This window comes from Leptonotus elevatus, chromosome 11, assembly GCF_054856555.1.
Source record: "Leptonotus elevatus isolate MCC_2025b chromosome 11, RoL_Lele_1.0, whole genome shotgun sequence".
Lineage (NCBI taxonomy): Eukaryota > Metazoa > Chordata > Actinopteri > Syngnathiformes > Syngnathidae > Leptonotus > Leptonotus elevatus.
In genome coordinates, this window is record NC_141249.1 from 16,929,700 (window position 1) to 16,949,152 (window position 19,453).

Below are 19,453 nucleotides of genomic sequence, written 5' to 3' on the forward strand. Positions count from 1 at the left end.
TCACATTGTACAAATGACTTGATAGTGGCAATAACAGCTGCCTTAATACCGGTACATTAAGAGATGACATTTAATATAATATTACATGTGATGTGCTGTCAAACTACTGATCCATCAATAAGCCCTCGTCTGAAATGTGTTTTCAAAATAACAACCACTTATTTAATAGTGAAGCCATGAGGAATGACACCAAACACAAACTGTAACATACATGAGTTACTCCATTTACATCACATACTAACTGGTATCGCCTTGACAATATTCCACCAATGTTCACTATATATTCCCACTTTTTTTCAGCCTTTCTTCCACATGGATAGCGTCACGTGAAACACTTCGGTCTTGGCGTCGTCGGACAGACTGATGTGAGTGTTTTGTACGAGTAAACCGTCGAGGAGGCATGCGGGTGGGCCCAATTTGGAGTGGCTGGAGCTTTGCAAGAAGCTGTGCTGCCAGCGCACCGGTTCCCGGGACTTGGACCTGCAGCAGCGTTGTAACATGAGGTAGAATTTCTTCAGCACGGCCTTCCTTAGCAGGATGTAGACCCAGGGGTCCAGGATCTGGTTCCACGTGGCTATACGCACCAGAAAAAGCAGTTTGTCGGATGCTGGATCATAATCGTCTTTGGAGGTGAGAAGGATGATGCGGGTCTGTACAAAGTCATACATAAAATGCATAATAAATCAAATAATACTATAGGATTAATTGTATATGGAATAATAGTGGGTAAATAGTAGTGTGGTATGATTTAGTTATGCTCAAATGATAGGTAATGGGAAACGCCATGTTCCCATTTGTTGTTGTTAATCAACAAATATTTGAACAAAAACGTGCAAAAACAAATGTAGACAGACAGTATAACATTACTCCCAGCTATATTTTCTTTATCCTCTGGGAAAAAATGACTAATATTACTGCAAGTTACTGACTCACGGTAGTTGAGTGAAACTGCATGACAGTATTATTCTGCCCCCTAGTGGCCAAGTTGCGCACTCCAGAATTATATATTTTTTAATGTACAGTCTTTATAGAGGATTATTTTTCTTATTAAAAAAACACATTTGAACTTTTTTTTGCACCTGGAACAATAAATAAATAAATAAATAAATAAGTCTGAACGGCTCAATTTATCTTCCCGTTACACTGCGGGTCAAATTGACCCATTAAAAAATAAAATAAAAAATAAAATTACAACTCAGTGAAAAAGTATTTTTGATGTACACAAAATAGGATATTTGTAACTATTTTTGGTATGTTATTTTTATTTAAATAGTAAATGTATTTACATTAAATATATTAAATACTGTAAAACATTAGTGACACAAGGGGCTAAAATGGGGGTAGATTTTTAAAAGATTGTATGCATTCATTTCTTTCTATTATATTTAATTGATATTTTCAGGTATTTACACGCCCAAATACAATCATGAAATGAGTCTGTAATGGGTTTATGGTGTGTTCATTTATTTTATTTATGATGGCTAAACATAGAGTGGGTCACATTGACCCAGGAACATTTTTGGTATACTTAATAAACACATCAGGAGGGTTAACACATTATGCACCCCCCATTTTTTGTCAACATATTTACTACAATAAGGTATCTTGGTTCAATATTTATACCAGTGACATATAGTTAAATTATCTTTCACTAAAGGGCAGATGGTGCACAACTGAACCTTTTTATCGACTTTTTTTTGTGACATTACTGTTTGGCGGTGTGCCGTAAAAATGTTCTACGGTCAAATATGTGTCTTGGCTCAAGGCAAGATTGGAAAGCACTTGTCTAGGCTCATTCTGCTTACCAGTAAAGGCCCCCAGCAAACACATGAAACTAGCATGATGGCCATCAGCTGGCAGATCATCTCAATGTGGTAAGCCGTTCCTCTGCTGTGATGCTTGCGGTGCATTGTGGACAACAGCAGGGAGCAGCTGGTCACGGTGTTGCAAACGATAGAGCACAGCAGAGCCAGCAAGCCCAGCAGAGCAAAGAGCAAAGGCAGGAACACATCCAGCCAGTCGCCGGGCTGGTCCAAATTGTAAAAGCACCAGCTCCTGGACCTCTGCACCTTGTAGGACTTCGTCAGCACCACCGGCAGCGCAGCCACCAGGGCGGCCAGGAACCAGATGACAGACAGCAGCTTATTCATGTGGCGGAAGGCTAACCCGGTAGAGTGATAAAAGGGCTTGGTGACCCCGATGCAGCGCTCTATCGCCATGGCGCTCCCCAGAAACAGCGGGCTCAGACCGAAGAAGACCAAGGTCGCGCCAAAGAGGTTGCACACCCTGCCGTAGGGATCGAACATCTCCCAATCCTTGCGCAAGCTGTAGACGTAAAGCACAACGGAGCCGTTGACCAGGTGGCCCAGCAGGTCCGTGACCACCAGGCTGGTGGCGAACACCGAGAACGGCGCCCTGGATTTCAGCGGCATTCGTTTGGAGGATTTGAGCAGAATGAAGAAGGCCAGGCTGTTGGACAGGATGCCGACGGTCATGGAGATGACCGAGGTGGTTACTGATAGATTCTTCTTGACGCAGGTGATGTTTGTGGACGTGGCCTCTTTCCAGCTAATCAGATCAGCACTCTCACTGGTCGACATAGTTGGCATGAAATCTGGAAGACGACACATCATTTTTTATTAAAACATCTGTGAGAGATTGGAACAAACCAACCATTTTTTAGACGTGGGGGGTAAGAGTAGGGGGGCTTTCTAGCCCCCAAAACGAGCTAGGGGCGCCCATGACCATCACTATAATGTCCCAAATGAACCATAAATACTATACAAAAACGTGCATTAATTCGAGCAGCGCACCACCACAATGGATTTCATATCAAATGTGAACTATGACGGAAGTGTACGTTCAACTTTCATTTAATAGGTTTCCCAAATGGTTACAATGACCATTTAGTGATTACAGTCATTTGACTACCTCCATTTTCAGGGGCTCAAAACTACTTGGACCTTTTGGACTCGCAAAAGGTTAATTGGCCAGGTGCATTCCCGTAATGCAAGAAAAATGACACAAGTTACCAAATTGGCATTTGGCAGCTCTTTGACTGGAACAACAAACATGAATTTCATTGACCTCAAAACAAGTGAAAAATAAAAATAAAAATAAAAATAAAAATAAAAATAAAAATAAAAATAAAAATAAAAATAAAAATAAAAATAAAAATAAAAATAAAAATAAAAATAAAAATAAAAATAAAAATAAAAATAAATAAAAATAAAAATAAAAATATAAATATAAAAATGAACAAGAACAAGAACAAGAACAAGAACAAGAACAAGAACAAGAACAAGAACAAGAACAAGAACAAGAACAAGAACAAGAACAAGAACAAGAACAAGAACAAGAACAAGAACAAGAAATGGGATATTAGTCAAGTCAGTGGCAAACATAAAAAGGAAGTTGTTGCGTTCTGAAACTCAGAATCTTGTCATGTTGATGGACTTAAAACAGCAATAATGTGCCTTTCAATGTCAAGATTCTACAGATTTACTTCTTTTTTTTTTTAAATCCAACTAAACGTTCTAGAAAAACAAAAAGCATGGAAAAGATTTGTTACCTGAGCCTTCATGAAGCTTCTCAGCAGTCAGCTTCAACATCCAGTCGATGTCTCGGATGAGGCAGAGAAGTGCAATCTCCGGTCTTCTGACTCCAGCTGCTGCAAAAAAAACAAAAAAAAAACTCAGTGCTGTCCGTCAGACATGCGCGTCCTCCGACTGCGACAGATCTTCCAACCAATATAATGGAGCATTACTCACACACAAGTTCACACCTTTGTAAATGCGTTTGTGTGTGTGTGGTCACCCAAAAGGTTCTTTCCACTGTGGGTCTTATAAAGGTTCACAATGCAGTGATAAATCCAGTGAATCACAAACCGGTCAAGCAAATCTGGATATACTTGATTGAGTTCCAATTTGAACATGTTACAAAAATGATTTGGTTTTGTAAATGTAAGTTTATTCACTAATATTACAACATATTTCATCTCATTATATTATATAATAGTTTTTAATCTGTGTTCAAAAGCATTTATACTTGCGGCTGACTTCACTTCCGATGCCAATTTATCCCATTTGCGTGCAGCAAAACAGCTAAATGCTGCTCCGCCATGTTTCTTTTCAAACCTGGGCTCCACTAATTGGCCTGAATCTGCAGCTCTCAGAGCCCTACTGGGTTTATTTGTAATTAACATTTCGTTACGAAGACAGCTCGAAACATGAGATTGCAACGCTGAACGTGGTGGGAGGGTCGATCAGTAGATGACTTTATGAAAAATTGAAGAGACAATATCCCGTGTGTGCAGGAAACCAGATGGTCCGGAAACAATGTCAAGGGACTGGATGATGGATAAAAACACATCGGCGGCGGCGCAAGCAAGGAAGGACGAACTCATGTGGGAATTAGAAGACGAGATCAACGCTATGGGCAAGCATCTTGCGGGAATTGTCCTCTCCTAGGAAATGAAGACTTTGACGACTGAGGTTTAAACAAATGATTTCTGCCTAACAATCACACTGAACATTTGCTCACCTATTCCTTCGATGCAGAACTGGCTGAAGCGAGCGAAATGAATTTGGTGACTGATTACTCATAGACGGATTGCCAGTGCTTCTCTCCCGGCTGTTGCCCGAAAAAAATATTCACATTGGATTATATTTTCTATCAGAGAAAAGCAGGGTGGGATTTTCTACTAAGTGGAGGCAATGATGCGTAGTCATCCCATGACGGCATACCAATTACGAGTCGACCTTATGTAATTTTTTTTTTCTTTTTCTTTACCACAAGTTAGTTAAGGGTCAATTGTGGTCATTCATGCCCAAACATGTACTGCGACATTTATTCTTATGTTTGAAATCTATAAATAAATATGATAGAGGGCAACTGTAGTACAATAATACGCCAAATATTCACTTCTGCTATTTGCTGAAAAACTCATTAATGTGCTTTTTTCCTGCTACTTTTTCCTGAAACGTCCTAAGATACCACAAAATGCTGCCAAGGCACTAGGAAAGTAGTAATTGATGTCAAGGAAGAATGTTGAAGTGATTGAGAGACAAGCATTGCGTGTTAACGAGGGGCAGGGTTGTTAGTTGAAGTCAAGGAGAATTTTTACACTTTTCCTGTGCATATTTAAAAAAAATCAATACATTTTTAAGCCCTTTATTGAGAGGGGTGACGTAAGATGAATAAAAAATTATATCGAAGTGTTTTGGGGATGGGGGAAGACGTGACAGCTCCTGTCTTGCTAACCACTGTGCTGATGAATGGATTTGATCTTAATTGTAAATATAAATAGAACCTCAAAGTGGCGATTTTAAGCCTACGTTATTCTGTTTGGAAGCACTTTATTTTTCCATCAAGGGACAATTTTGAGGTAAAGAGGGTGTCAGAAATGAGACACAAATAAAAGAACAGGTTTGATAACTACAATGATGGTTAACAGATTTTCTTTCTTTTTGCTAATCCTCAAGTGAAAAGTGACTCATTTGCAATTTAAAATTGGACTCCATAAAGCAAAATTCAGTTTGTGTGACAACTAGCTTGTACAGTAATTAGCTAGCAGGCTATTTCCTGGTTGCAAGCGACAGGAGCATATCATTCTTTATTCTGGGGAGGAGGAGTGAATGCTTCCATGGTGATTCAAATGTGATAATGAATTCCTCTAACAACTAAATAAACTAACAATAAGGGGTCATTCTCACAATTGTTGTAGGATGGTTGCTTTTTTAAAATCTATATGTTAGTTAGCACAGGCTACTTCCTGGTTCCGTTATTCTAGCTAAAAGGCTAATCCCTGGATCATAGGGAATGATATATATATATACAAACAGTAAATAAATAGTCGTTTTCCAGCCAATTAAGTGAGACTGGATCATTCATCACAGTTATATGTTATCTTGAAACGCCTGACAACTTAAAATCACTTCCCAAATCCTCTCCCAAGTTTGACATCACGCTTTCCAAGTGTGCTGTCACAGACGAAAACGTGAGCCATATGATCCACATGCACAAGACCAAAAATCACATCTTTTTTGTTGGATGCCTTAATAGGCTAGCCCGGACCCGGGATGGCTGGTGTGTGTTCGACTGCCGTCGTAATAGAAAATAAGCCCTAATTTTGGCTTCACGCTACTGCCCCGCACCTAATCACAAAAAGCACTCCAACACCAGAAGTCACAGGTATCAAACGTACTCTTCCTCTGTTCGTACTCGTTGTCGTCATTTTCTCGCTATCACGCAGGTCCAAGTGGCCCTAAACGGTCCCCAGCCAGCCATTTGACAGATTATTAATGGTGCCACAAGGAGGAAAAAGGCCTTCATATGTTCTTCATTGTCGTTGTACTTTGCAGCGTTGTTTTAAAAAAAAAATATATATATTATTAGTGGTTCACTATTCACAAATATATTCATATTCTGAGCTATTTGCTAAGTAATTTGCCTATTTGTGTTATTTTATGCTCTTTCTGAAATCCCCTAAAGCTGTCACAAGAGGGGACCAAAGCCCTAGCTAATAGTTCATCGGCTATTTAAACACAAATGTTGGATGAACACATTGTGCAGGTGTCTATTGTATAAAGTGTATGATTATGACAACATTTGCCCAACAGTAGTGCTAGTTCATGTAATATACATGAATACAAAATTAATGGTGAACTAACAAAAACTATAATAACTTTATAAGGAATATTTCTAGATGTTGTGATATTTACTGCCAGCAGGTGTCATCAGAAACTTATACAATCCTGTTATTCTAATGACTTGGTCCCCCAAGAAGCTGAACAAATATGAAATTAGTCATAAGATTTTCACGAGTATTTGTATTCATAATGCAGGTTTAATACAGATAATTTGTATTTTCTATGTTGTCTATGATTCTGTGAAAGCTCTCTGTGGACCACGGCTTGGGCGGCAAGATTTGGCTACACAGATGTCCTGAAAAAGCCTACTAGAACATTTGAGCTTTATTTGGGGTTAATCAGTCACTTTAAATGATTAATTGTAAATACAGTAATCGTATCACCAGTTATAAGAGGGTGTGCAACCACATTATCTCAGTTTATTTTTTTACTTCATTTTAAATCATGGGAAAGTTTTGAAAATATTTATCTTTGGCCTCATTTTATAACATCACAAAAATATGTCATTTCAACAGGGGTGTGTAGACTTTGTATATCCACTGTCATATGCCTGTGAGGTTGTCTCAGAATTTTAAATGAATACACAAGGATACCCACTGTAAACACAATACGCACTTAACAGGAACGCCTCGGTAGTGTTTACCTCTTCGGTTACATTCAAGGTCAGCGGAAATAATGACGTCGCCCGGGAGCATCCTTGTCAGAGGCCGCTGAGGCTAAATTTACAGCTCGCTTGACTGGTGAAGCCTTTTAGGAAAACAGGTGAAGCTGTCTAGTTCCACCTGACGGGCCCGGTCATCTGTATGCGGGGCACATAAGTCAACTTAGCATAGCACCCCAGCGCCGCGCGCGCGCATCGTTTTGGTTCAGCGCACCTGAGATCATTAAGATTCCGCGCTCGGCGCCGGCGGTCAAACACGTAAGTAACACGCGGGATTCTGTAGCAGTCCTCTGGAGATGCAGACGTGCGTCGTAATCCCCCATCTGACAACTATGTCAGTTCCAGAAGCAACACTGAGGCAGCTGTGTTGATCTACCGCGGTGCCTTGAGACTCAAGTGAGTCAATTTGAATTTTTTTTTTTCAAGATATGAGCCGTCATTCGGCCGCAGACTTGAAATACAAGCGCTGTATGTGTATGTGGCAGTGAACTCGACTCAGCTGGGCAGATAGTGAAATCTGAGAAGTGACATCATTAAAACTGACACACTCAGAAAGAGAAAATACAACATCTTCTCAGTAGTGTCTTTAACTCATTTGCTCCCAAAGACGTATTTATACGTTTTCTTTTCTTTATTTTTTTTAATACTAGAGCAAACCGAAGGCTTTGATGCAGCCTCTGAACTGAAGAGAATGGTTGATGCAAAATTATTACAAAAATGGCCAGCAGGTGGCAGCAGAGTATAAGAGATCAATCAGGGCCATGTTGAAAAAAGCCCCCCCCCCCACACTGTTTTAAATAGATTTGTGAATAATGATGACACTTAAGCTATATTCTAATGCTAATTACTGCAAACAGATACAAATATACTTATTTTTCCTGATGAAAGAATAGACTCTAATCTTTCTTTTGGTAGGTGTTTTTATAGCAATAGAACACAATATTCTGTGGACCTTGCAAAATCAGTCAAAAAGTAAAACAGCCGGGAGCGAAGGGGGTTGCTTCAGTGAAAATGGCTGGGAGTGAATGAGTTAATTATGTTTAAAAATGTCATATACGCCAACCAAAAGTTAGTCATGACAGTTTGTGTGTTGAATCATTCACTTAAATGCATTTGTTGAACTATTTCCGGACTCAGCCTGTCAAGTTGGTCCGCAGACGTTCCCTTTCACTTCTCGGCCGCTATGGGCTTCCAGTCCGGCCGGTAAAAATGGATGTCGAGGTTCCGAGCCCAGTTGGCGAAGGCCATCTTCTCCGTGATGAAGCGGTGGTGGCTCCCTCGCCGGCTTCTCTCATGGGTCAGGTACATGGCGCACTCGGCCGGGCCAGAAGGCTCGTAGTAGTGATATGGCACTGACGGATTGGAGGGGGATCTACGGGATATGTGAGAGTCAGGACATATTTATTTACTTCGCCTGCTAGTTTAATTAGCTCATTGGTTAACTCAGCTTGTACTTGTGTTATGTTACTTAAAACAAATTAGTATTCTACAGTTATGGTTGTCTCTTGCCTTTGTCACCGAGGGTTAGCAAACTTGCTGTCGCCGGCGCCGGTTGAGGAGGTTATTAAAAATGAACGAGGTGCGGGGAGTGCCATAAAAAAAACAAAAAAACGAGTGGGGCTGTGACAAAACAAACCATCTGCTCCTCTTCATGCACTATTTGTCCAAGTTGCTCAGACAGGAAGTGGCAGAGGTATATTCAATAGACAATCATCATCATCATCATCATCATCATCATCATCAAAATACATTTTAAATGTAAATGCACCTGCAGTGGTCAGGTGGCACCATCCCATACACGTTGATCCGCTCGCATAGCTCCAGGGCCATGGCCATCGTGAACCAGCCAGTACTCAGCCAGGAGTTTGAACTTTTCCTGGACATATAAGACATGTTTATATTTCTGAAACATCAATTACTATTAAATGACTATATCCTCAAATAGTTACACTGCACCCTAATTATCCAAATAAACAAACTGCAATGGTCTCACTTGAATCGATGCTGCGGTTCAAACATAACCCATTTTAACTCTGTTGCTAACCCATACAGCAGCACATACCGCTGCATGTAAAGTGTCTTTGAATTACCTATCCAGGATTAAATCTGGAATCGAATGAATCTTGACTGCATAATTAGCCAATTAAAACAAACTACAATGATCTCACTTCAATAGGTGCTGAGGTTCAAACACAGTCCGTTATAACACGGTCAGATAGGTAGTAATGGACCACTTTGACGGTGTTATTATGGTTGTAGTTTCCCTCATGTTGGTAACCAAAATATTAGAAACACATCTTATCATGATGCAGTGTAGTTCCATACAACTACAAACACAATATATATGATTTATGGTTAATATTATGTAATAACACAGTAATAAACATTGTAAAAATACATTTGTACTTGACAGAGACACTGTTAAAAGTGAGCACAATTGTGTACCTAATATACAAGATAGCGTGGACCAACAACCTTATGAGTAACCTGCAGGCCTGTTCTAGAAATAGCTCACTAGTGATGGGACATTGTGATTTCCAAGGAATGTTGTAAAAGTTATTGTTTGAAAATGGATCACAGCTAGCGATTATACACAATATTCCAATTGAACTGATCCCCCATTATGAATTAAATTTTGACATTTTCACACGAATGAAGCGTTTACCTGTCAATGCCGGTTTCATTTTTGAAAAGTTCGTCAAAGGCCATCATTTTAAGTCGAGAAATGACATAAACTTTGAGGCTGGGCAGCTGCTGGTTCAACATCTTCAGATGGTTGTACACGTGGCCCCTGCCGTCCCGTTTCATGCAGCTGCTCGGCCCCCAGAAGACGAACACCGAGCCCTGGCTGGCGTTGAGCAGCTCCCGTTGCCTGCGGAGCACCCGCTGCAGGCTGGAATGCGCTACCACGCGTAGACTGGTGCGCCGGCCCACGTCCCGCTCGTAGCCCACGCTGGGGGCGTCGTTCATACGGATGACGCACTCGGACCGGTCGATTTCTTGGCCCCTCGCGCCGCCGACGAGCTGGCCCGAGCTGGTGACGAGGGCGCACGTCCTGCAGTGCATCCTTAGCGTCTACGAGCCAAATTGAATTGCATATATTGGATATAAAAAGTCTACACACCCTTGTTCAAGTATCGTCTGCTTAGTGATTTACCTTGCGGTCCAAGACACCTGTGTAGCCCCCTAGTGTTGATACCAAAGCCATCTTTGGTCTCTTTCTCATGGCAGACGGAGGACCTTCTTTGTGCCGGGAGGATGAAGATGCTGAGGATGATCTGCCGCCGCCAGATCTCCTGTTGTACACCACCATCAAACCGGTAACCATGGTGACGACAATGATGCTACTAACCCCTTGGCACTGCAGCGGACGTAACACGGGGAGACAAACGCATCACAATCAAGACTACGACAGAGATTAGTAAAACAAAAGGCAAGCAACAGCACCCCCCCCCCCCCTACCAAAGCAAAAAAGGCTCTACCCACGTATTTCCCCCGTTACAGATCTCATTTATAATTACCAAGCGTATCCTCATTTTCCTCTCCCCTCGTTAAGAGCCTTCATCCTTTCTCGGCCAGAGCTCTCACGTAGCGTCGGTACTGCTCGGCACGCATGAGTGGGACCTCAGCGGCGGGCTTGAACAGAAGCGACACTCCGGTGATGCTTCCCCCGCTCCTCCCTTTCCTCATACAAGCTTACGCATCCTCTACTCTACTCCCCAGGATCCTAAACACCTCCGCATCTCTCGTGTGTGGCAAGCAATGTAAGGCAGTGTTTCAAAACTTGCATTGAGCCAAGGCATCAATTTTACATGAAAAAAAAAATGTCACGGAGCACCACCAAACAAAAATGTCGCAAAAAGTATAGTTTAAACACTGAAATAAAGATGCTTTCATCTCCATTTAATCAGGAGTTAAATAATTTGATGAACACGGGCTCGCTTTTCGTGCCCAGTGGAAATCTAGCACAAAACGCAGTCAAAATCTATGCAGAGGCGGATTTAGACCTTGTTTTGGTATTTTTGGACACGCAAGTGGGCACAGCATGGTAGATTAAAAAAATAAAAAAGAGCATTTTGTGCCATTGTGGGCCTGAAGAGAATAATTCATTCACCGCCAGCATGCAAGAGTATAGTATAGTATAGTAAGTCCTCGAGCTACGTCGCACGCGACCTACGTCGTTTCGACTTTACAGCACTCGTGCCTCGTCTATAGTTTATCTTTTTCCTTAGGGTGCCAATTCAAGCTAGGACCGCAACTGTGTATGGCACTTTGGTTCACAATGGCATGACCTGTATTTAAATGTGCTGCATAATTAAACATGACTCTTTGTTACTTATTTTCGATTGTCAATTAAAACGGAAACAACGAAATGACACACAGATTTATGCACTCCTTTGTTTAAAAAGGAGTACCACGTAAATCCCAGCAGGTGTCAGTGTTTCGCTTAATTTTCGTTGCCAAGCAAAAACAAAAGCGGCAGTATTTGTTTTAAACCGCTACCAATCAGACTTTATGTGAATGATTCTATTATAGTGCCAACTGTCACTGATTCTAATATAAAAAAAAAAAATAACGGCGAGGAAACTAGGACCGAACAAAGAAAAGACAGCGGTGGAGCCTTTAAGAATAATTAATGAAGTGGAGCTGTAAACACCGCTGAAGCTGAGCTGCGTGGCCGAAGCGAGCATCCTCCGGACCTGACGAGACCTCCGAGCCAGGTGGCCGTGTTTTGTTGCCCTCTACCCCCACCCACCGCCCCCCCCCCCCCCCCCCACCTGCACACCTCGACTTGTCATATGCGGTCCCCGGGTCCAAGGCGAAGGTGCGGCATCGGTCCCGTTTAAAGAGTGCCATGGCTCGGAAGACGAACGTTCCCTCCATGTACTATGGTGAGTGTTTTGTTGTTGTTGACTACATGATTGTCTGTCTTTTGTCGTCTGGTACCATGACAGCGCTCACCGGTACCCCACGATGGTTCGGAGGAGTCCAGTGAAGGAATGCTGAGACAAATAACGACAATTTAAATTTTTTGTTAATCAGTGCTTTCGATCCAGCACTTTCGGTTGAATTTTATCAACGCAAATGTGCCCACTCTCGTTCTTTTACGTAAGTCGTGTGTATTTAAATGCGTTCGTAATTTTTGTCGTCACCCCTCGTCGCTGTTGATGATTGATACATAAATGTGATGGCAGTGATATCTCGCTCTTTGGGCTATTGTAGAAGGTACCAGTGAGTTGCTTCATCAGAGAACTGTGTTATTCTGAGTTTCTGCACAAAAGGGCAATAACAAAGGACTCAATGCGTGAGTTATATATATTTTTTAAATAAAACGAAATGGTTTGTTTGAATGATGTCATTAATGATTATAATTTGCAACTGGGATCTTAAAATGTATAGAAATTAGTATTGTGAATTACTTTTGCAGAAATTTTCTGTAGGAAGTTGAGATTTGGAATTTTGGAAATATTCATAGTTTACGTTTGCTTTGGGAATAACTGAGAAATTGAGGCTAATTTAATTGAAATGTATCACGGTCAAGCATAAACTATATTCAAGTTACCAACCTTCAATGTTGTCATTATTTCCTTTTTTTTTTTTTTTTTACAAAAAAAAAAGGGTTCTATTTTAAGGAAGTATCGTCCAGTTGAATCAGTGTTAAATAAAAATAGTACTACAAATCTGATTTGACATTTTGTTGACATGCCATTTGTCAGCTATGAGCGGTGATGTAATATCGTCACAGGGTAAATACAGAGCAGAATGTCATTCTGATATAGATGCACATATGGTGAAGTACATTGTTCTACCGGTCTCGCACCCAAAGTTGTGCATGACAATTACAGCTCGGCCGCGGCACTGCGTTGTCACGCGTCCTGGTGCCGAGAGCCCACTGTGCCTCTCTGCTGTTGACCCCTGGTGTCCCTGGCGACTCGTGACGGCAACGTTCTGCCAATCGTGACGGCAACCCGAATGAATGTCAAATGTTTGTGATTCTAAAATCCCATGTAGGACATTCTGCCCTTACAAAAAAGAACCGTTTAAAACGAACCTGATAATATCCTGAAAATAATGACTTTTTTTCCCTCCCAAACAGCGTGTGTATAATACATTCATAATGTTTCACCTTCTGTACTAGTCAATTAATGAGGTTAATTGTGCCACAGCGGTGTTCAATGCATCAAGCTAATGGAGCATTTTGTGTGAGCAAGTGGTTGAAAAAGTAATGGCCCTTTCATTCCGCCATTATTTTTTTTTATCCCCCATTTGAAAATACTCTACGATGCTTGTTCCTTTATAGTAATAAATGTCAATGCAGCTCCCTTGTTAATCCTTGATTTAGGATTCTCGTGGTGTGCAATTGCTGAAATTAAGATAACATCATAATCATTCAGGGACAGAGTATCTGACGCAACTAGCCACTTGTTCAAGTCACTGAAGAAACACACGTCTAGTGCGAAGTTAATTAAGAAATTTCCCGCATGGGCAGCTTCCCCAAATCCTGCATTCTCACAGCGAGCCAGCAGACGCTCAAGAGGACGCTAAAATCAAATACCTCTCTTACTGGTGGACAAAAGTAAGTCAGGCTTCCCTTAGAAGTAGCCAAGGTCACATGACCCGCAACAACACTTCAACCCAGCAGCACAGAGCAGCAGGCTAGCTGTCAACGGCTGACACGCTCAGACGCTAACGCCCCTCCTGGGGGTTACATCCCAACGCACATCCCCGCCGTTGTTGTTTTTTTTAAAGGGGTCTACCCCCCCCCCATAAAAAAAATAAGTACAGTTAAGAGATTATCCTGTAGACTTGAGCAAAAGCCCAGATTGCTAACTACTCCATCCTCCAAAGCTTGCTAATAATTGATAAGATCCCTCTTAGCGAATTTAAAGCACAGATCTGGACGCCGACGCCTTGTCTCGGTAAAGAGACAAGAACTTAAAAGATTGTGCTTTTCTCTGGAGGGAGAAGCGTGTGAGCAAGGATTACGGCAAAAAGGGCAATTGAGAGCAACAAAAAGTGCGGGGGGAAAAAAAGGATGGGTATCATCTTGAAACGGCCTTAATGTGAGGAGAGAGAGAAATGAGCCATCTGGTGCCTCTTAGCTGCAGTGATTGCTTCCGAGATGGAGTCCAACAGGAACTGTGGGGGCCTGGTGTGACTATTTTGTGTGCGTGAGGCTTCTGACTACCGTTTCGAAATAAGTGTTGATAATGTTGCGCTGCGCACAGAATAGCTAACGGTCGTTCACAACAGCGCGATCGTTGACACTTAGTGAGCATAAAAGGGGAAGTCAACCCCCCAAAAAATGTAGTGACGTGCTGATTAATATTACATTTGTGGAATATGAGATAAGCAGCTAAATCTAGCCGTTTTTATCAGTATCAGAAGGCGGCCATTTTGCCACTTGCTGTCATAGTTGCTTAAGTCTCAAGTAACCACCGATCACAGCTCAGCTTCTCCAAATAAGCCTCTTAATTGCGTAATATATTAACTTGTTCACTCACGGCCATTTTCACTGAAGCAACCCCCTTCACTCACAGCTGTTTTTCTGGATTTTGACAGATTTTGCAAGGTCCACAGAATATTGTGTTCTATTGCTATGAAAACATAGAACCTACCAAGAGAAAGATTAGTCTCTTCTTTCATTAGGAAAAAACATATATTTGTATCTGTTTTCAGCAATTAGCATTAGAATATAGCTAAGTTTCATCATTATTCACAAATCTATTTAAAACAGTGGGGAAATTTTTTTTTGCAACATGGCCCTGGTTGATCTCTTATACTCTGCTGCTACCTGCTGGCCATTTTTGTAACAACTAACATTGCTTTAAGCTTTCTCTTCAGTTCAGAGGCTGCATCAAAGCCTTCTGTATGCGCTAGCATAAAAAACGTATACATATGGTTTTGGGACCATGGTAGTATTTAAAATAGAACGTATTTATACGTTTTTGGGAGCAAATTAATTAATCATCACCCTGCCAAATTATTTTTTTTGCAAAAAATATTTGTTTGCCCAAATTATCTCCTCATGATGCAAATGGTAAAATTTTTGTGGTTCCTGAAAAACTGACGATTATTTTAAGAAGGCGTCGATATGGCAAGAAATTGGTTCAATCGCATTTATTCCCAGTTTCTCAAAAAATAAATTGGGGGGGGGAAGAAAATTAGTCTTTTGTCTCTTTACAATTTTGTTGCTAAAACTAGTCTGTAATTATGTGATTTTAGTTGGTCCTGCACACAGCATAAGCAGGAATAAGAATCAAGTTACTGCTCATTCGTTGGCTTTATTTGAAAATTCCGTTAAGGATCCCACTGAACACTTCGTTTGTCTTCTTGGGGCTGCATTCTCTCCGTTTTCAAAGCGTTAATACAAAACTCTCCAGTACTACGCTCACATTTAATTGCAGCTGAGTGTCCCACATTTCAAATGAGGACTTTTCTGGCTTTGCGTTCTTCATTTCTATTATTAATTAGGGAGTTGAAAAGCTCTTACTGAAATTTCTATCCCAGAAAATGTTATGTAAATTTCTCTGATGCGAGTTGATGAGTTAAGCGTTAACTTTTGGTACATAATACAGTATTTAATTTTGCTGATGAATCTAACCTCTGTTTTCTTGTCTTTAAAGGTGAGCCACGCAAGTATGACCCAAAGTTCAAAGGGCCAATTAATGACAGGTATTCATTATTCTTCTACAGTAACTATTAGGGGTGGGAATCTTTGAATGTCTCACAATTCGATTCGATTCCGATTTTTGGGCCTGCGATTCGATTCAGAATCGATTAAGAAAGATTTTTTTTATTCAAAACGATTTGGTTGACAATGATTTTTGCTTCAATCTATAGATGTGCAAGGAATTGCAATGATCTACTCCAGTCTGACTCGCTAATGCTAATGCTAATTCTCAAAAGAACGGCTCCACGCAAAAAAAACCCTAACTTTTATTGGAATAACTTGATCGTGACTTTTTCCCTCTACTCTCTAATGTGGCTACAACTTAACAGTGTATTAGACTGCGTGGAACCACACTGCCCCTCAGTGGCCAAACCAGGTACAAGATGAACAGCGCTCCAAATAAAGGCACACACAGACTGTCCCAAAATAATTTAAATCAAATTGATTTTGGGACATTTCAAATCGATTCTGAATCGTACTAAATGAGAATCGCGATTCTTATGAGAATCGATTTTTTGGCACACCCCCTAGTAACTACCATCATTTTTTGATCAACTTCTTTTGGGTTAATTTAAAAACCGACATGCAGCCTTTATTTTCAACAACATCTGCCTAAAACTAATGACGTGCGTGTATTGATTCTGACTATTGTGTAAGCTTTCTGCCTCGGAGGTGACAGATTGATCGTTTGTCATGCTCGGTTAACACAGACGGAGGTGAATTGCCGTCCGCGCTCTCCGCTTCGCCACACAAATCAATCGACCATAAGTCAAAACTGGCGGTGGGAGTTTGTCTGATGCCACACTTCGTCAAGGCAGCCATTTTCGATACGGTTCTTGTTTTTTGATTTTATTATCTAGTGCAGGTGTTCCTAATAAATTGGCTCATGGGTGTTGAGGGATTCCAGTGGCACAATGCAGAAGAGATTTTTGTATTGAAGCACTAGCAAACCTCCCTGAGGGTCTCCGCGGGCTTTTTGTGGATTCTTTTGATTTAGTCATTTTCAGAGGTAATGCAGGATCTTATCTGGGTTCAGTTGTACGTCTGCAGGCTTCTATAAGGATGTTTTGGCTTTCAGTCCTGCTGTCTCTTTACTCCCTCGTCTGCAGCGCAAGTCTCTGCTCCATCTGGGTAAAGGCACCGCACATACTTTGATGTTTCTTTGGCCGAGAGTCTTTCTCCTAATGAGAGCCTTCAGAGAAGATACTGTACAGCACGCACGTCTTATTTTCACGCATATTTTCATACAGTATTGAAATCGAAAAATCGCATTGCTCGTAAGAAATTTCACTTTTGAAACGCATGCACCGTCCAGTTTGTACCTCTGAACAAAATGAGCTCACAGAGCTACCAAACTTAATATAATGAACATTATTAACTCATTCACTGCCATTGACGGCTATAGACGTCAAAAATTCATTGAACTATTTCTATTAGTTAAACATTTTTTTTTCCACTTTTGTTAACAAGAATGTGAAAACCTACATTTTTTTATTGTACATTTAGAACAGATATAACATTTGTGATTAATCGTGAGTTAACTAGTGAAGTCATGCGATTAATTACAATTACAATTTTAATCGCCTGACGCCCCAATTTTTTAATAATCTTTTCTTTCTTTTTTTAAATCGTGTCAGGTGAATACATTTTTTAAATTGTAATTAATCACATGACTTCAATAATTAGCTCACGATTAATCACAAATTTTATATCTGTTCTAAATGTATAATATACATATTTTTTTAGGTTTTCATACTCTTATTAACAAAAAGGAAAAAGAGGCAATAAACTCAGTACATTGAGGGTATGCAAGAAAAAAACATTTTAGGAATGTCAACATAAATTAGAATAAACGTGTCGTGTGTGTGATTGTCGGTAGGCTTTGGAAGCTACTGTACATTGCTTTGTGGGATGCGGCGGCCATTTTGGGCCACATTTTGGGCCAGCAGTATCCACCATTAGTGAACTTAGACAAGGCTGTTTAGTCTGCTAACTAGCTAGCTAGCTATCTGTCACGACCTAGCGGTTCCTTGTTGCAGGAATGGACTGCTTGGTCACACCCACAGCATAGAACAAGATTTTTTTGGGGGGTTGCCAGCCAATCGCAGGTTTCTGATACTTTCCCCACTGTTTTTTCCTCTTCTTTTTTCTTTGCAGGAGCCGCACAGATGTGATCTGCTGTGTTATTTTTGCTATCGTCATCTTTGCCTACGTCATACTGGGCTTTGTGGGTGAGTGTGACACATTGCTGCTGATTATATCACACGTTTTGTAATCACACAAAATACACTAAGACAAAAAAAAATTATCTTCCAAAATGAGTTCATCAGTAGCTGGAACACCAATGACAGGAGTGTAAGTGACCACAGCATGAGATGAAGTTTCCCACAGCCTCGCGAGCGTGTATCATAACAAGGGTGGCTTATTCAACAAGACGTGCGCTTGTGGGAAGCGCGGGGGTGTTGATAAACTTGGCTTCCCCCAGAGGATGGCTTATTCTTTTAATAAACAACACAGCGTTCTCGTACGGCTCACTGCATTGCGCCCTCACTTACATCCTCGTCTCAAGGTGATTCATTGGTAAAGAGGATCCATGCAATGTACAGAAGCAATCTCTCGAGTTTGGCTTCTAGTTATTTAGCCCTAAACGTCTACCTGTGCCGAGCCGAGTGTCCAAGTTTGCTTCTGACAGTCAGTCCTTCGTGCTTTCAGCCTGGTGCAACGGCAATCCCGGGAGGTTCATCCATCCAACCGACAGCAACGGAGAACTCTGCGGGCAAATGCAAAATAAGTCAGTCTTTCACCTTCCCTTAGTTTGTCATCATCGTCATCGTCAGAATCTGATATCAAATCTGACCTCTCTCTTTGCTGACCCTGCAGAGGCAAAACCAGATTGTTCTACTTCAACATTCTCAAATGTGTTGACCTATCGTTGACTAACTTTCAGTGCGCTACAACCCAGGTACACCCCCCCCCCCACACACACACACACAATCTCCTTCCACTGCATGCTTTATGCGCCTCCAACTTTTCCTCCACGCTCGGTTAGGCAAGATTGACGGGCCTTCTCATTAAGACGATGTGTTGTGTTGCCTCCCCCAGATCTGTGTCTCCGAGTGCCCTGACAAATTTCTGACACAAAAGGAGGCCCGGAAGTCGAGCGAATGGGATAAATATAAGGCATTCTGCAAAACACAATTAAAAGAGACGCAGGTATGAGACCTTTTTTTTTTTTTTGCCCCAATCGGTCTGCAGATCACCATGTAAACGAAAAAGCAAAGCATCTCGGGTTATATACACACACACACATCAGCCACATTATTAGGTACAGTAAACGTCAGATGATGCGATAATGTGCTTGCACAAGCAATTCGATTGATGGATTAGTCTGTACATATAACTGACTGTTGCGAAAAATATTTTTTGCGTGTAGTTACGTTTCTAAATGTCCAAGAAAGACAATATAAG

The 19,453-nt window shown here is 41.1% G+C and overlaps 3 protein-coding genes and 1 long non-coding RNA gene across 8 annotated transcripts in view; 2 read left to right on the plus strand and 2 right to left on the minus strand.

Annotated features, from left to right (window-relative positions):
- Positions 1-7,437, minus strand: ptgfr (prostaglandin F receptor (FP)). Its single transcript, XM_086088975.1, has 4 exons — positions 7,294-7,437; positions 3,572-3,670; positions 1,806-2,614; positions 1-650 (listed from the first exon to the last, which is right to left on the minus strand). The coding sequence occupies exons 1-4, from the start codon at positions 7,343-7,345 to the stop codon at positions 297-299; spliced, it is 1,314 nt and encodes a 437-aa protein (XP_085945101.1). The 5' UTR covers positions 7,346-7,437; the 3' UTR covers positions 1-296.
- On the plus strand, positions 306-4,769 carry LOC147166098 (uncharacterized). The gene is made up of 2 exons (XR_015096462.1): positions 306-630; positions 4,316-4,769. It is a non-coding gene; the product is annotated as an uncharacterized LOC147166098 (long non-coding RNA).
- The window catches only part of LOC147166099 (alpha-N-acetylgalactosaminide alpha-2,6-sialyltransferase 5-like), a 13,497-nt gene continuing 433 nt past the window's right edge, over positions 6,390-19,453 (minus strand). Inside the window, exons 2-6 of one of the 3 annotated variants that reach the window (XM_086088978.1) lie at positions 18,641-18,755; positions 10,469-10,672; positions 9,977-10,386; positions 9,080-9,187; positions 6,390-8,683 (exon numbers count right to left, since the gene is read on the minus strand). In XM_086088978.1, the coding sequence (XP_085945104.1) occupies positions 8,479-8,683; positions 9,080-9,187; positions 9,977-10,386; positions 10,469-10,639 (894 nt within the window). In that variant the 5' untranslated portion in view covers positions 10,640-10,672; positions 18,641-18,755 and the 3' untranslated portion in view covers positions 6,390-8,478. Of the gene's footprint in view, positions 8,684-9,079; positions 9,188-9,976; positions 10,387-10,468; positions 10,673-10,832; positions 11,029-12,097; positions 12,240-18,640; positions 18,756-19,453 lie in introns of those variants that run through there. The other 2 variants (XM_086088979.1, XM_086088977.1) reach the window with 2 other exon arrangements.
- The window catches only part of LOC147166100 (choline transporter-like protein 5), an 18,884-nt gene continuing 11,203 nt past the window's right edge, over positions 11,773-19,453 (plus strand). The window contains exons 1-6 of one of the 3 annotated variants that reach the window (XM_086088973.1): positions 11,773-12,203; positions 15,939-15,987; positions 18,143-18,216; positions 18,698-18,776; positions 18,866-18,947; positions 19,088-19,198. In XM_086088973.1, coding sequence (XP_085945099.1) covers positions 12,167-12,203; positions 15,939-15,987; positions 18,143-18,216; positions 18,698-18,776; positions 18,866-18,947; positions 19,088-19,198 — 432 coding nt within the window. In that variant the 5' untranslated portion in view covers positions 11,773-12,166. Of the gene's footprint in view, positions 12,204-12,489; positions 12,617-15,938; positions 15,988-18,142; positions 18,217-18,697; positions 18,777-18,865; positions 18,948-19,087; positions 19,199-19,453 lie in introns of those variants that run through there. The other 2 variants (XM_086088971.1, XM_086088972.1) reach the window with 2 other exon arrangements.